General features: G+C 33.9%; 1 protein-coding gene across 1 annotated transcript in view; it reads right to left on the bottom strand.

Moving 5' to 3' along the window:
* ap3b1a (adaptor related protein complex 3 subunit beta 1a) overlaps positions 1–17,284 on the bottom strand; it is a 344,324-nt gene that overhangs the window by 57,772 nt on the left and 269,268 nt on the right. Inside the window, exon 25 of the mRNA XM_039758392.1 lies at positions 3,118–3,215. Coding sequence (XP_039614326.1) covers positions 3,118–3,215 — 98 coding nt within the window. The remainder of the gene's footprint in view (positions 1–3,117; positions 3,216–17,284) is intronic.

The following is a 17,284-nucleotide window of genomic DNA, read 5'->3' as shown; positions in this document are numbered from 1 at the left end:
TGAAATAAGTAAAGCAGTGAAGAGAAGTACAATCACACAGTGAACAATGCCTTATTTGTCTGCGCTTTACGACAGAAGAAGAAACCCATTATTTTAGCATGGCTTTCTCATAGCTTCATTTTAGTGTAACCCTGATATTCTGTATATGCATTATCATTTTTTTTCATGGCTCCGAAATCCATGGATGGATTGAAGGCCAGAGGTCCACATGACCATCATCATCAAATTCTTCCACATGAAGCCTGAAAACCATGAGGACTGATTTAGATTATTTATGTTAGGTAGAATGCCTAGTGAGGGCTGGGTGGTCTCATGGCCTTGGAACCACTGCAGATTGTTTTTTTCTCCAGCCCTCTGGAGATATTTGGTTTTTTCTGTCCTCCCTGGCCATCAGACCTTACTTTATTCTTTGTTTATTTGTATTGCCCAATTTTATTTTGATATTTTTTCATTCTTCATCTTTTAAAGCACTTTGAGCCATATCATTTGTATGAAAATGTGCTATATAAATAAATGTTGTTGTTATTGCATGGAGTTTGATGTCGCTTGGCCATTATCAGAGGTGGGTAGTAACGAGTTACATTTACTCCGTTATATTTACTTGAGTAACTTTTTAAAACAATTGTACTTCTAAGAGTAGTTTTACTGCACCAGACTTTTTACTTTTACTTGAATACATTTGTGAAGAAGAAACGCTACTCTTACTCCACTACATTGGGCAACACTCGAATCGTTTTTTTTTTTTCCCATTAGATACGCTATACTGTATTTTTGCCAGAGAAGTCACCAGTGGATCTACTGCATGACTGTTTCACCAATCAGACGTAGCAACAATAATCACATGGCTTCGTTTCACAAATCAGAGGTCACATGCAGTCACATGAATACACACAAACTGTGGCGGCATAACGGCACAAACTCCTCACAGACAGCAGACAGGGAAAGAAAGAAAACAAGTGGAACCTAATTCGTTCTGGAAACATACTCGCAATCCAAAGCACTCATATATCAAAGCCAATTTCCCCATAAGAAATAATGGAAACTCAGATGATTCATTTCACAACCCAAAACATTTTATATAAAAATGTTCCTGTTTCAAGCTGAATAAAGATGGTGTTGCTAAAGTATTGAGACTCAGCTTCGTGTTTTGGGGTGAAAGACGGGGACTCACACGTTACAGCACACACACATGGTCACAATGCTGTAGTAAACAGTATTCGCTCGTACAGATGTTGACTATATGAGTGAGACACACTGACTGACGATTGCCCACAACCCCGCAGCGAGAGAGAGAAGAACCATTAGCTCATTTGTGATCACGTGACACTTGGCAGACAAAGCATATACGGACTACTCGTATTGCAAGACCTTGCTCGTTTATCAAGTCAAGATTTGTTAAAAATTTTAGTTCGTCTTGCAAAACACTCGCAAAGCAAGTTACTTGCAATCCAAGGTTCCACCGTACATGAAAAATGACAGCCAACTTCTGCTGAAGCTTAAACCATCACTGTGGAGAACAAGCACGTTTTAACCAAACATGCACAGACACAGACAGTCAAGGTAAAGTGAGACTTCTTGTACGTGTACAAGCTGCCTTATTCTAACGTTATTTTCTATCAGCTGTGCTATTTGGAGGGCAAGTGAATATGCAGTATTATACTGTCAGTGTACTGTATATCTTGTCACTGTAAGTAGTTTGCTCTGTTCAAACATACATGTTACCTAGGTATTGGCTTCAAAAGCTTTGTTGTGAAAAACTGAGATTTGGAACTTTGTGTTATTTGTGCATCTTTATTTTGCAAACATGTTATTTATTTTTACTCATTTTTTATTTTATTACTTGGAAATAGCAGAATTTGTACATTATTTAATATTTTTGTCTATCTTATTACAACATTTCTAAATAATAAATCATTTATTATGATCAAACAGTTACTCAGTACTTGAGTAGTCTTTTCACCAAATACTTTTTTACTCTTACTTGAGTAGTTTTTAGAATGACTACTTTTTACTTCTACTTGAATAATATTATTTTAAAGTAACGCTACTCTTACTTGAGTACAATTTTTTGGCTACTCTACCCACCTCTGGTCATTATTTATTTTTATACTTGCTCTACTTTGTCTAACTTTTATTTTCTGTACCTGCTTATTAAGTAAAGAGTCATGGAGAGCTTGATTCTATCCTATCAGTTTTTGTCACAATGCAAGAACCAACATCAAACAGGATTCACTGCATGATAAAGACACATACACAGTAACTCACAAAGGGCCAAAGTGGAATTTCCATCCTTACAAGATGTCTATGGAGGGAAACCTGAGCTCCCAGAAGTGTAAATAGATGGGAAATAAAGCTGCACCAATGTGACAATGTGATGTTTAGAATTACTAAGTTGCTATGTTACTAAGTTTACTGTCAGATTTTTATATCCTCTATGTACCTAATTTTTCCTTTTCTCTAAGCTACCTTGGGAAAAGATGTTAATTTACTTGACCATGTATTCATTTTCTTACTTTCTACATTAGATGATGATAACAATAAAGAAAGATGGTGACTATTAATATATCTGAAAATGTGCATAGTCAAAAGCACTGATGGTGTTACATATACAACAGTAAATCAAAAGGAGTATTTGATAATAAATACATTAATCGATGCATGTATCCCTGAGCGGGCTAAAAATAAGTGAACTAAATGCACTTGACTTTGTCTCAAATTATTTTGTAAATGTAATGTATGTATCTGTAAGTCAGCAGAGGTGAAAAGTCTGTACCTTTATTTAAAACCTTAAATTAGGTACAGTACATACATTGCTCTTAAACACTTCTAGTAAAGATAACCCTAAAAAAAAAAAAACATGGTGATAAGTCTCTCGAGGTGCAAAAAAAAAAAAAAAACTTCCACTGCAAAACGAATGCACACATTATGGTGTTAAACGAGTAACAGAAAAAACAGGATATCTTTTGAATAATATTAATAAGATCAGAAAAGTAAATATTTAGTAATCTGTCATTCTTTAATATTAGCAGTTAAGCATACAAGTAGATAGGAAGAAATTTCCTAACCACTTCCGTCTTAAGTTTTCCTTCTCAACATTCCTAAGAAAATAGCCATTACCTTGTTGTACTTTAAAGTCTTGTTCAGACATTGTCACAGGCAGAAGCAGCTCACCCACTGTTGGTTGAATGGAGACACTGAACTGGTCACTTTTTGTGCTATTGGAGAAAAGAAAAGGAAAAAAGACACACATTTCAGGTCCCAAGTGTGTTGATATAGCAAAATATACAGCTATATATACAAAATACAAAATAAAGGGCAACTTTGAACAAGTACACCTAATTATAGTACAATTGCTGATTTGGATTTTGTTTTCCTAAATCATAGTACATAAATGTTAGAAATATAAAATAACCAGAAATGCAGAAAATAAGACATAAAAGCAATCTTAATGTATAAAAAGATAACCTTTCTTTGGACATACTATACACCTGCAGCAAGTATTTACATACATACAGTACTTCAACTCAGTAAATATTATGAAATAATACCATTTTTGTCAACAAACACTAAAGTTTTTTTTTTTTTTAATTTTTCTGAAATATCTACTTTCTAGTTTAGGTGTTGCAGCTGTAAAACTGGTAATATCTGTAAACCTTTTGCAAGCACTGCTTTAAGCACAAGACCTAACACACAAGACAGTGTGACATGCCATGATAATACGAAAATTCTGCACATATTGAAACCTTAGCCTGGGTTAATATTGTATAATGGTTGAAGTCATGATGAATTATGTCATACCTTTACTTGTAATTAACAATATTTATGTAAAGACAAAGGGAAAATTTAGAAAAATAATAATTTAAATAATGGCAGTAATTTGGCAGCATATGTGGTTTCATAGGAAATGCCCTTTATTTTGTTTGTAGAATTCTGAATATTTTAATAAGTCTTGTATATACTAAGCACATATTTATTTTGCACTTTTATCGCACTCTTCTTTGTGGAAAAATTCAAAATTTCAGGTAACTGTCAGTATCTTCTACACACAAAGCTCTTCATGAAGGTCCCAGGGTAGCCACAAAAAGAAATTTAAGCAGAGGACACTGGATTTCCACAGGATGGCCAATGTGTGATTACTGTACTAATAACACCAACCGTATCTTTTAGAGCAAATACACATCAGCATGCATACCCAACAGATCAGAACAAACAGAATTTCATTCTGCACAACACAGAGCCAAGCAGAAGTTGTATGGATCAAACATGCAGAAGGTGGTGCCCATAAATGCAGACTCCTGTACAGTAAAGGCAACTGACAGCACTGAATATACATCATAAAATGATCATCATATATGATCATAAAACAAAAAAAAAAAAAAGTTTAAGCATAAAAATTCCAGAATGTTGCTTCTGTAGTTTATTATAAATAAAGTAAAACTGCATCAAGGATGATGACTGCTATTGCTTAGCTTAAAACACATACTGTATTCAATACAAAGGCAGATATTAAACCACTGAACTTCCTAGTTGAGGAGTTCAACTTAAAGAATCTGAAAAAAATCTCTGCCAAAGGTATTTAATCAAAATGTGCAGCAAACTAACGTGTGCAATGATAAACCTAAGGTAAAAATGGTATCATGTTACCCATTACAGTTTAAGTACACATATACTATATATAATTGAGATTTTACAGTGAATTATTTACTGTAAAAACATTGAACAAATAAAATAAAAAAAAATAAAAAAATATATCACAACAAACCATATAGTTATAGGAGAAGTACAATATACAAAGGAAGAGAAAACACAAAACCATGTAAATAAAATGGTAACCAGTATGTACAATTTATAGCATCATATTTTGTTCAGTCCCTTGCAAAATATCTGAAAGTGGCACTTGCCCATATGTTGGTATTAAATGTTTCAGTCAGGAAATAAACTAGACATATATTATTATGAACACAGTGGGCACTTCAAAAGTCACGTCATCTAAAGCCAATCACATTTTAATATGCTGGCAAACCTTTTCACAATTTTTGTAAGTGACCAGTAAAGTAAATTGCTGCTTTTTTCTCCACAGTAACCAGACAAGACAAAAAAAAAAGTACTAGCTGCTGCACTGTTGAAGACAATTCTGCATGCCTTCTGGCAAACAGGAATTGTGAATAACTGGCAAGAAAGGTCAAGCAATAACTTAAATGTAAGGTGCACTTGTCGGCGCTATTTTGTCCTGAGCTCTTTAGTTGAGGCATCCTTTATTGCAATGCACTGTCATATTTAATTTTTTTTTTGCCAAAATTTGTATTCACTTTCATCTTTAGAATATTAATTTTAATTATGTAAAACACATGCCTTAAAATCTATATGTATGTAGATAAACAAAACATGAGGTTAAATATGCCAGGATTTATGTCAACTGAAAGCATAGTTTATTTTTTACCTAAAAATAATAATTTATTTTTTGTTTTTTTTAATTAAACATTGTTGGTTAGAGGATCCATTAAAGATGAAAAATGTATGATATAATTTAAATTCATCCATTACATTCTCTAATGCTTATGTTTCATTGAAAGTATACATGCTACACATTTAATGCAATGTTTCTAACATGGCAGAAGCACTGCTACCTCATGAATCCAACATTGTTTCAAATTCCACAATCCCATGACCAGTTGCCGTTTGAGTTGGAGTTTGCATGGTTTCAATGTATGTGCAAACATCTCCAAAGAGATGCAGGTTAGGTTAATTGCTAATTGAAGACAGACCCAATTTTACTGTGTCCATAGGTGTGTACATATTTCATACCTTTCTTGTCTTGTGCCTAATGCAATACCTGAACCATAATATACACTGCCTTTCAGAGATGGGAAGTCTGAAAAATAACTTGCTGCATAAAATCAATATCAAATAAAACTGGAAAATACAGTCAGGCACATAATACTGTAGCCACTTCTGAGAGGTTGGTCAATATACACCTGTAAAGTGTATTACTTTCATTTAGTAAGAATAACTGCTTCACATTTAAAAATAAACTTTAATTGGAATATTACAAAATACTAAAAAATAGAAATCTATTTATAAGCGAAAGGTTAGAGTTCAATCACAGCAGATGCAGAAAGCAAAATCACTGTGCTAGTATAAATGTGTGTTTTAAACTTGTAAGTCTCAAATTCAAGGTATTCATGACTGTAGCTAGAGTGAGCAAAACTGGTCTATTTTCACAACAAATATTTGTGTCTGATCAGACAATCTGGACCACCACACCCATTTTGCCTATGACAGTCTGATATACTGGCAAGAAATCGTTTATGTGAAGTGGACATATATATGCCAGCATTGATGATAAAATTTGGGAGGGTGGCTTAGGGCCATAGCTGCACATTAGCCTGCCCTTTTGGTGAGCTACAAGTCTAGAGGTGCCCACATGTACGACGCGTGTTTAATGTATTTTTACATTATTTTCTTTATGTAAATAATAATGTTGATTTATGCATACAGTACTCTGTAGATGTTCTGTTTAAAGCCCATGCAGCATCAAGTAGAGCTCCATCATAATACAGAAGCACAAGAGTTAAACTTAAATGAAACAGAAATAAAAATCTAAAATCAACCATTTTCATGTAAATTAATTTTGTGTTGTTCTTATTATATTATTTGTTATGTTAAGTGCTTTTTACAAAAAACAACTTTTAGTGTTACATAGAGAGGATATTAAAATAACAAATACGGTATAATAATAAATCACAATGCAACATTAATGTGAACACATGGACACCAAAACAAGTCAAATCTCAAAGAATAAAACAGAGCACAGTAAACAATATGAAGAAGTCAAAAACAATTTACAATGAATTTGAATGATAGGCCTAAAAAAGTCAATATCATCATAGCAAGCACAACAGTCAAGATTTCACAAGGACCATGTTGATGAACATTTTAAAAATACAATACTCACAATATCTCCCAAATTTAAATGAAATGGCATTTTATGTTGTGTTTTAATATTGCAGGGGCACAGTAATCATAGGCATGACAGGGAAAAATTATATACTGCCTTTGAAAAATGAAATACACACTCAAGAACAAGATGACCTTTTTCATATTTTACAAGTTAAATAGAATAATGGGCAATGTATTCACTTACAACTAACTTAATGCTCTTGTACAGATGAACAGAAGATATTTCAGCTAGGACAATATGTCACCCCTAGCTAATTTAGTGGAAAATGCTACCTGGCAAATTTTTAAATTAAAACTGCAAACATATAAACTTATCTGCAATTACTTGTAGCCAAAGGGTCACTCTAAGTAAACTATGTTTTATGTGATATGTATCTTTACATTATATACTGTCATTTCAAAAAAGTCTGCAAACGGACTGATTTACAATGATAAACAATGGATTTGTAAAGTACAAAACCTGAGCATGGAAAATGGTAAGTGTAGCAAAAAGGCGCAGAAATCTTTTTAGAATCAAGTTGCATGCTAGATTATCCGAAATGGAACACACCCAGAAAAAAGGCAGACATGTGAAAAAACAGTGTTCTGCACTAAGACTTCTAAAAAATAAGTAAATAAATAAGCAACTTTTTATTGAGTGATACAAATTGTAGTTTAAATAAAGCATTAGTTTTAGGATAAAATGAACAGAAGCACTTCAGCATCTCACTGGACCACATACTTCAGCCGAGTATTCTTTATACAGACTGGTATTAGTAAAGTAAAAAGTGCCTTTAAGAGGATTCTGTACTGGACAGCTAGCCAATGTTGTCGACACAGCTGAGGGGTTATGTGATTGCAGCATTTGAGGAAAACTGAAGTCTGGCAACAGAGGGAAAACAATCTGTAAATTGTTCACGATTAAAACCACTGTACTGCTACACCCAGACGAAGCAGACGCATGACTTAACAATGTGCCATTAAGGTTCTGCCAATTCCTATAGCAGATGTCTCTATAACCCATATGGTTCACGGTCATAAACAAAATTAAACCAGAGTATTAAATGGATAAAATTTGTTTTGTTAATATATTTTCCTTTGAATATCATTTTATTGCTATTTAACTGTTCTGGTAAACTATTCCTTTCCTGAACTGGCATTAAACCTATGCACCTTTATAGGCTGAATATTGCTGTAGTCACTGGCCTTATTTTCTGAAATTCTGTTCATCTACAAAACTATGTTCTTTTCTTAGAATACACCTTTCTTCTATTTAACACCTGTGGCTTTTTTCTTATACTGCATGTACAATTACTTACATTATAAACTCTATTATGGTTTATTATTTAAACTGAATTTTTTTCTGTTTAATAGCTTTGTGGCCTGAAAAAAATGGTCAAATGAAACCAAATTCATGAAAAAACTGGAATACATCATAGCTATTTTTTTTAGTATATACAGTATTTAAAGTGTAATATTCCAGCCAAGGACAAGAGAGTTGACAAGGTACTTTTTCTAAACCTGGTGCACACAGCTGACATTTGGGCAAATAAAAGCTGTGGTTTTCTACGCAATCCCAAGTCTTCAGCAAACAAGTAAGGAAAGTGCCAATAACAGTAAGTGTGCAGTAAAGACAGAGCAAAAGTGAACAAGTGCTAAGACAGGCAAGGCAAGTAATGGCCAAAGAAGACCACATTTTATAGTTTTAGTAGCATTCCTTTAGACCAAACAGTAAAAGCAACAGTAGGGTTTATAAAAAAATGTAGGCCACAGAAGTAGAAAATAAAAGTTCCTGCAACTAAACAGGGTACGTGCAATGCAAAAACAAAGTCAAACTTGCATCATTCATCATTTCAAATTAGAAACTCTAAAATTGTAGTGGCAATCTGAGTGCCTAGATGTATTAAGTACCAAAAAGTGAGATCACAGATACACTACCAGTGAAAAGTTTGGATTAACCCACAAATATACATGTTTTTGATAGTGTGACAGATGGCCGGGACGCCCCTGCAGCATATGTTCCAGGGGAGCAAGCATGGGAAAGACCATATTGCCCCCTTTACGCCAGATGGCAGCCTCCCAGGCTTGCAGTGGTGCCTCGGACTCCCGCAGGGCTTCATGGGAGTTGAAGTTTGGTGCAATCCTGTTGGGTTCCGCAGGTGCTGCCAGGGGGTGCTGCAGCAGGAGCTGCTGGTCCCTTTTGGGCACTGGTTTCGCCACACCCGGAAGTGCAGCCGAATGTCGGCAATCAAGCACCTACAGCACTTCCAGGTATCCAATAAAAGGAGCCGGCGACCACCACTCAGGGGCCAGAGTCGGGTGGAAGGTGGACAAAGCTAGGAGGAGGAGTGGTGGAAAAGAAGAAAGTATGAGGTTGCTTGGTGATGCTTTGGGGACCTGCCCTCCAGCTGAAGAAAAATAAATCACTTATTTTGCACGTGCCTCCGTGTCCATCTGTGTCGGGTCAGGCGTCTATATAGCGCCTTTGTTACAATAGAAATTCATATATTTTTATTAAGATATCATTAAACTGATTTAATAAGATAGCCAAGATGTTACTAGTGATGTGAATGGCTATTAATGCTTAAAATGATTTTTTTATTTATTTACATATGACTTCAAAGCCTTATTTTCAGCAGCCATTTCTTCAGTGTTCTAATAGTCAGCTCCCGTAGCTTATTCTTAATTAATCATGTAAAATTGTAATTATTTATTACAGAAACCTTTGTAATTGCATCACTGAAACCTGTTATTCTGTTCACTTGGGTTGCAAGGTGAAAGCGTTCCTAAAGTTTAGTTCTATGTTCAGAAATGGACAAAATTAAACAATTTTCTCAGGAAACATGTCCGTCAATTGTTATTACTTTGCAGCATGAAGTTTATCAGATTGCCAAGAAACTGGAATTTTATACAAAGGTGTTTATTACTGTGTTGTGAGAAGATGGGAAACTGGATTTAACCAAGATATAAAATGGAGGGGTAGGCCAGATACATAACTGTGTAAGTGGATAAGGACATCAGAGTCTGTAATTTGGGAAACAAAACCCTTACACTTCCTCAGTTGGCTAACTCCTTAAAACCAATCCAAACAACATTGTAAGTTTCAGACATCACTTCAGGAATAATTTCAGTAATGTGTTGGCTGTATTTTAAATCAATGTAATGGTATCTTGAAAAAAAGGTATCGATTTCTATGAAACACCTGAATATTTCTGGATAATTCCAAACTTTGACTGGCAGTGTACATAATTTAACAATGTCGTCTCAATCCAGCTGAGGGTCGCAATGGAGTCACTGTTGCCTATTCTGGCAACATTAGGCATGAGGTTGTAATAACCCCTGGAAGAGTAACCAGTCTAAAGCAGAACATGCTAATGAACAAACACAGGACCAGTTTAGAATTGTCATGCAACACGACTTAGTTACACAATGTTGACATTTAGACACACTAATGGGAAATAACAAGGAAAGAAAACAACAAAAGATGATGGAACACACAGCAAAAAAGCTAATAAAGTATGTTTTTCTTATTATTGGAGCAGCTTAATAAGTACAGGTATTTAATAATGTTACTGAGATTATTTTCATTCTATTCAGGTATAACGAGTGTTTTCTGTGAAAGGGCTACAGATTCCTCAACCATCTTCATACCATATTTAAGGCTTACATCACATCTCCTCCAGTGGGAGATTTATATAAAGATAACAAAAGTATAATTATGTGTTAGTATGGCAAAAATGCATCTAAATCATGTTTGAAATAATTATATTTTGCAGAAATTACCATAAAGAGCAGTCATGGCTACAGTGATTTTTCACTTTTGCTATTTTCTGCAAAGCTAATGTTCAAATGAGAATCAAGGGATTCCTTGCTTTTAGAAATACGTTTAACTGATAAAAACAGACATGCAAAGATTTCATGAAGGATTAATCACAGAACCTCTTGTGCAGTTTGTCAGATGGAATCAAGACTAATTGAGCAAGTCTCAAAGGCTGCTTTATAAACAAGAGCGATGGCTGCATCTTTCTTGATGCCAACAGGATACTATGTGCAAAGACAACTGGTTTTGTAACTACTGTTTAGATGGAAAAAAAGCACTAGTTTTTTTTTTTTTTTAATCGAATAAGAAGAAAACAATTCAATGAAATGTAACTTTCCATCAAATCTATTTAACTCTGCATGAAATATAAAAACTCTGGGGATATAGTATTTATATCTGGTTGAAAAACCAGTTTGTCATTAGCTAGCTACTACATTAGAAACCTCAATACTCTTGCTTGGAGACTTGTTTTTGAGCATAAATTATGGATCATACATAAACAAAAGTTCTAAACAATGGTAAGAAAAATTAAAACAATATCGAAAAACTACAAAATACCAAACTCAATAACGAAAAGTCAGTTTTTTGTTCACAGCAAAGTTCACCAAAGATTGGAAAGAAAAGCTTAGTCGGTGCTACAGGTGAAGCTCCTTTGTGTGTAATAACCATTGTTGGAGGTCATATACCCACTTTCTTTATTAATCTGTAATTCTAAATCTTACCATTGCCCTTCAGATGTTTATGGTATATCTATTTAAAAGTGAATTGAAAATGTCATTTTACTATTACAATGATGTCATTAATTTCTTTGTTAACAAAAAAACAACAAAAAAAAACTTTTTAAACTGCAATTATACTATAAATAGGCAACCTTTAAGCATTTAATTATGAACCTAGTCTAGATTCAATTACCCTGACATTGTTTGATGGTTAAACTTTTAAATTACAAAATAAGGCAACCAAACTTGAGGTTAGTAATTTACTTTTATTCAGTATGGTACTTATGCCACATATGTTAAAGGCTTCAGAACCATTTGCAACATTCATTTAAATGGCTGGTGATCAAAAGAATCATGCCCATTGAAATCTTCATGACACTACAAATCTTTGAGCTTAGGTGTTACGTGGTTATACACAAAATTAGTTTGACAACCCATGAAATAAAAAGTATTTCTGAACCTAAGGCAAAAGGCAATGAAGTAATGTAGCTGTTTAATTTTATAATCATTCTCATAGCAGATATGGAGTAAGTTACTGTTGTGTTAGACATTCTTTGGACGATTTTTTTTTTTTTTTTTTCGGTGGTGATTGGGGCAGGGCACTATTTTTATGCTGTGCAGAATGCCCACTTTTTGATATTAGCCTGTATGTGTAATTTTTTAACGGATCACCGTTTTCAAGTCATGTTGAAAATTGTTGATCAATACTTGCACACTTCCTGCTGTGCAGTATGCTTGAAGCCTATACCGACTTCATAAATAAAAAAAAATGTAGAGACTTTCTAGAAATAAAAAAAAAAAACAAAAACATGTTTACATGTCACCTTTACAAAAGTAATCTAGCAGCAGGGCTAGAGAACTAAGTTTCTCAAGTAGTTGAGTTAATATCTACAGTATGTGATCCTCAGCTGAATTCCTGAAGAGCTGCTCTAATAGTTGTGCAGTCTGCAGGCTGAGTTATGGATTGCCTTCCAGGGTTCAGAGGCAGACAGACAATGATTGTCATGCAAAACACACTCAATGATTGGCATTTGAGGTCGATTGATCCACTCATTACTCGTATCTCCCCTGCCCCCTCAGGCTTTCTTATAACTCTATTGATCTCCTCGGTGCCGATCGGTTTCCATTTTCTGATTTCAGGCAGGCCAATTAAGAAGGTGAGTAATTGTGATTACACTGCTACAGGATCAATTGTATTTGATGCAAGACAAAGTACTTGTCTGGAAGAACAACAAGAAAGAAAATGATGATCAGTTTCTTCTATGTTGTGTTTGTGGCAAGCAAATAAATATTAAAAGAAAAGCCCTGACATAACCACTCAAATCTTAATTTAACCTGAAAGCAACTGCATCCCTGCAGAAATTCAAGTGTCTGAAAGAGTGCCTTGAGCAATCCAGACTTAAGCAGATTCAAGGTTATATATTTGTTCATCATAAACTGCTGTTTTATTGTATCTAAATACAATATATACAATAAGAAGAAAGCCTTCATAACAGAACTATTTTCAGTTTATTATTTTATTTCAAAATCGAGTCAATTTAGATTAGTGAGCAAAAATTTAAAAAATACAAAAAAATTATGTCAAAAGGATATCACCTTAACTATATGTACTAGATTTAGAGAACATATTGATACTTTTCAATGTGACATTTGTCTTTCATGGCCAGTTGATCAAAATATTTTCAGGTTAAGTGAAGTTGTCTAAGGGTATTCATATCATTTTGTAAGCCAGGCTCACTACTGTAAACAGAACTTACATGTATGCTAATCAATAATGTCAGAGGGCAGGGTTTTACCATTGGTCAAGGAATCTGGCTGCATTATTGCTGCCTAATCCCAGAGTTGGATTTGTTTCATCACTTTAAGTGGGTCTAAGACACCTCCCTTGACAATGTTTATTCATTCATTTATTTATTTTTCTGCATTTTGGAATATATACTGAGTAGTTGGGTAACCACCTGGGCTGGAACAGCTAGGTGTAATTTTTAGGCAAGGAGCATGTGTGTCTAGTGCTTTCTCGCTGGAACCCTTAGTCTATCTATCTATATCTATATCGATAGATAGATTGATAGATGCGAAAAACAGAGTAGTGGAGTGACAGCCATTAAGGCTTCTAGAAAGTTGAAAAGTCTGGCTTTGGAGTATTATGAAAGAATTTGTTAGAAAAACAGGATGGGGGAAAAATGCTTATCACTAACTTAATAACTACTTTCAGTGGGTGTTACTGTGAATTTCTGATTTTATCTATATATTTCATCTTTGCTTTGCTGGCAGTTATTGTTTTAATTTCTTAGGAAATAAAAGTACCAACAAATCCTAGACACTACACACATATTTGTGACAGGTAAGAGATATGGTCCAGAGAAACTCTTCCTGCAGCACACACTTTGAGATGCACAATGAAACAATTGATCGATAAACCTGGCACATGAATTGCATTCCACCAAAAATCCAAGGACTATGGGTGGTTACCTGTTATTTTACATTACTTTTTAGCTAAACATATATTTACAGAGATGTGTTTTACTGACTTTTGGGAAAACATTTAAAAGCTGTTTTAGATATGGTGCTGTTGTTCACATTTACATTGAAACTCATTTCAGATTGTCTTGAGTGGTAAATGTTCAGACCAGAAGCTTAAAAGCAAAATAGACATGGTGAAGACTGGAACAATGGCAAAAGGCTTTTCTACATGCCACTAAACATTTTTTAAAACAACATTAATTTATAAAGGCCTTATAATAAAAATGCAGCAGCTGGTGTGCTTCACAAAGCGCCAAAATGCATCCGTGAGTGCTTCCTGCTTTGTTTTCCATTTTCTCTCTGCGCTGTAAATATAACTGAATGGGCCAAATCCATTTACTCACAATCCATGTATGACCATAGTGGGATAAAGCAAAAAAGCTAACAAAACAATCCATACATGTTAGAAGGCAATTCAGACTAATAAAGACTGTGCAAAATGGAGAGTTTCCTCCTCAGTGACCATTTTATTTAGAGTTACTCTTTGTGCTGTAAGCACGCTTTAGCACATAAGTGCAAATCTTTCTGAAGAAAGCAGAATTTAAAAAGAAAGCTTGGGGTAAAACTAGTTTGACTTATGAGCCAGGTGATCAAGTAATGAGATCTAAACGTGTTTTTTAAGTTATATAACTGCATGGCTTTTTATGATTTTTTTTTATTGTTTTACAAATGTGTAAATATATGTGTCCACATTATATGCAGAAGAATACTTAGGTAATTCAAATACTCTATATATAGTAACCCACATTAAAGCAAAAGCAGAGTTCATGGTTCCCAAGAAATCAATAATATTTTTGAATTACTGGACTTAAACACAACTATCCTGTCTAACTTTTTATTGTTTTTTAATCCTTGACAGTTTTTGAAATTTTCTGAATCTTCATACAATGCTGATAAAGCTGGACACGACCTCTCTAAGTAAACTGTGATGAGCCAGTAACCAGCTGTACTAGCAATTTTTTAGTTATCTTTTACAGTAAATTATATTTTTGCTATATTAATTTTTCTTATTTATAGGTAAGTACAGTTATTTGATCTTTTACGTTAAGTGTGCATTCAGAAGATTTAATTTCTGAAAACAAAGTAGTGTTGTATAGTTGATCAATTTTATGGAGTACATACCATTATTGAAAAGATTCACATATTCTATGTGTAGCTTTAAGATGAATATCAGATTCTTTTCAACAGACCATAAAGGCATAAACGGACGTTACTGCACACATATAACTCACAGCATTTGTAAGCATGTTTATAATATATGAAATATAATGAATAGCTATTTTGAGTATTTTCATTTTACACTATTTCCCCTTAAATATTAAGAAAAATGCAAAAATAGCAACTCATACATGCATTTATTGACCATTTTAATTCAGTTAGTGCTTCTATAGTCATTTTTCTTTCCCACTTGAAAAACAAAAATTAAAATGGCTAAAACATAAAGAAAAAATGTTATTAAGAAGGAAGAATACAACTCTAATTTATTACTAATTTGTAAGCTGGGCCATTGGAATCACATTGTCTGGGTCATTAAAAATAATGTGCCATTAATGTCTCAGGCAAATCTATTTATTGTGACGTTATTCACAGCTTGGTATTCTATTGTATTGATCTGTGTTGTTTGTCTAATAAGAAAATAATAAACAATTACTAGGTAATGTTGGAGATAGTAATCGTTTTTTATATGTTTTACTAATGCAGCAGACCTCCTAAAACACAAAGGTGATAATCTGCATAAAATCAATAGGTTATGCTATAATTCTTATTTTCATTGCATGATAGGATTTAATGTTTAACTCACAATATTATTATGTAGCATGTTATAAAAAAAATCCTTCACATCCATACACGTGATATGCCTAGGCCTTTTCTTTATCCACATGTACTAAGCCAAGGTCCAAGGCAATAAAAAAGTGCTTTTCTTGCACACAAGACCAGTTTAGAGTTTAGAAAGGATATACTGTATAATACTTTCTTTTAGATTATTTATGTAAATGTGTGTGTGTGCGCTTTATAATAAATGCAAGCCACAAGACTCCCCAAAAACACACATAAAAAAATGCTGATTTGGATAGCAGAGAGCTGCTGCCATTAATTAACAAGGTTGTGGCTGGCATTAAGATGAGTTCAGCCCTCTGCAGGCTGTACTCCATGTTTATATTTAACGTCATTAATAACTAAATAGAGCAGATTCTGATTTTAGTGTCATGAGTGCAGAATACTGGTAAAAGTTTATTTCCTTGTTTGAAGTCACCAGCATTCATCATTAAGATATTGGTAACAGAATGAATAATTTCTTTTGCTGAGTTAGGCAGGATGATTTAACTTATCTCCCTGGGCAGTAACGTGGACAAATTCAGTCTGAATCACAAATTTTATTTGAATTGTACTGTGTTCCCTGTTCTTCTAGTTAAGCTAAACTGGTTGGTGCACAGTGATAGGAGATCATTGCGAGCTTATGACGGAACATAATCAAGAACTATTGTAAGCCCAACACTATCTGAGAAGTAAGCAAATATCTTAAATTAACACGATTATGGGCAGACAGTCCCAGTACAGTATATATAGTATAACCTAGCAAGATGGGAGCTACATGGCATTGTTCACAAATAAATTAGGGTCCAGTCCCTAATATACTAAGAATCATTTCTATTGAGAATGTTGTACTGTACACGATTTTTACACAGACTGATGAAGAATACATATTATGAATAGCACTTCCATTCTTGGCCTGTGACAGCAAAAGGAAGGTCCTTTTGCTAAGCCCTGCCTAAGATCATCTACAAGTGCACATTGTGAAATTAACTGATAAACTGTAAAAATGCTACAGACAGACATTCTCCTCATTACTGTCTAAAATATATTCAAGAGTGGACAGTAATGTGATACTACAGAAGTTTGTCAGGCTTCTTTTGCCAATATTTGTAACTTGTAAATAGAAAAACTAGTATTTTGAAGTGTATTTAAGATAGAGTTGATCACAGGGTGCAAGCATATTGTCAATCTAAAGGACACTTCTTATCAAGAGAGAACACTGGAATCCATCTTCTTATGATTTTAATCTGGTCCATTTAATGTGTCATAAAATATTGTTGCATCAAGGACTGACAACTGGGCAAATGCCAATGGGAGTGCTTTGGTTTCGGTGGCATTTTCATGTATTTTTTTTTTGATTTCATGTTTCTGTAAGAAGATCAAATTAATGTCATATTAGATAAGTGCTAAATAAGTTATCTTTGAGTAGCACTAAAACCAAAATAAGTCTCTAGTAACTTTGTATTTA

Source organism: Polypterus senegalus, chromosome 7 (assembly GCF_016835505.1).
Source record: "Polypterus senegalus isolate Bchr_013 chromosome 7, ASM1683550v1, whole genome shotgun sequence".
Lineage (NCBI taxonomy): Eukaryota > Metazoa > Chordata > Cladistia > Polypteriformes > Polypteridae > Polypterus > Polypterus senegalus.
The sequence above is the reverse complement of the archived record's forward strand: the minus strand, read 5'-3'. Positions and strand labels throughout refer to the sequence as shown.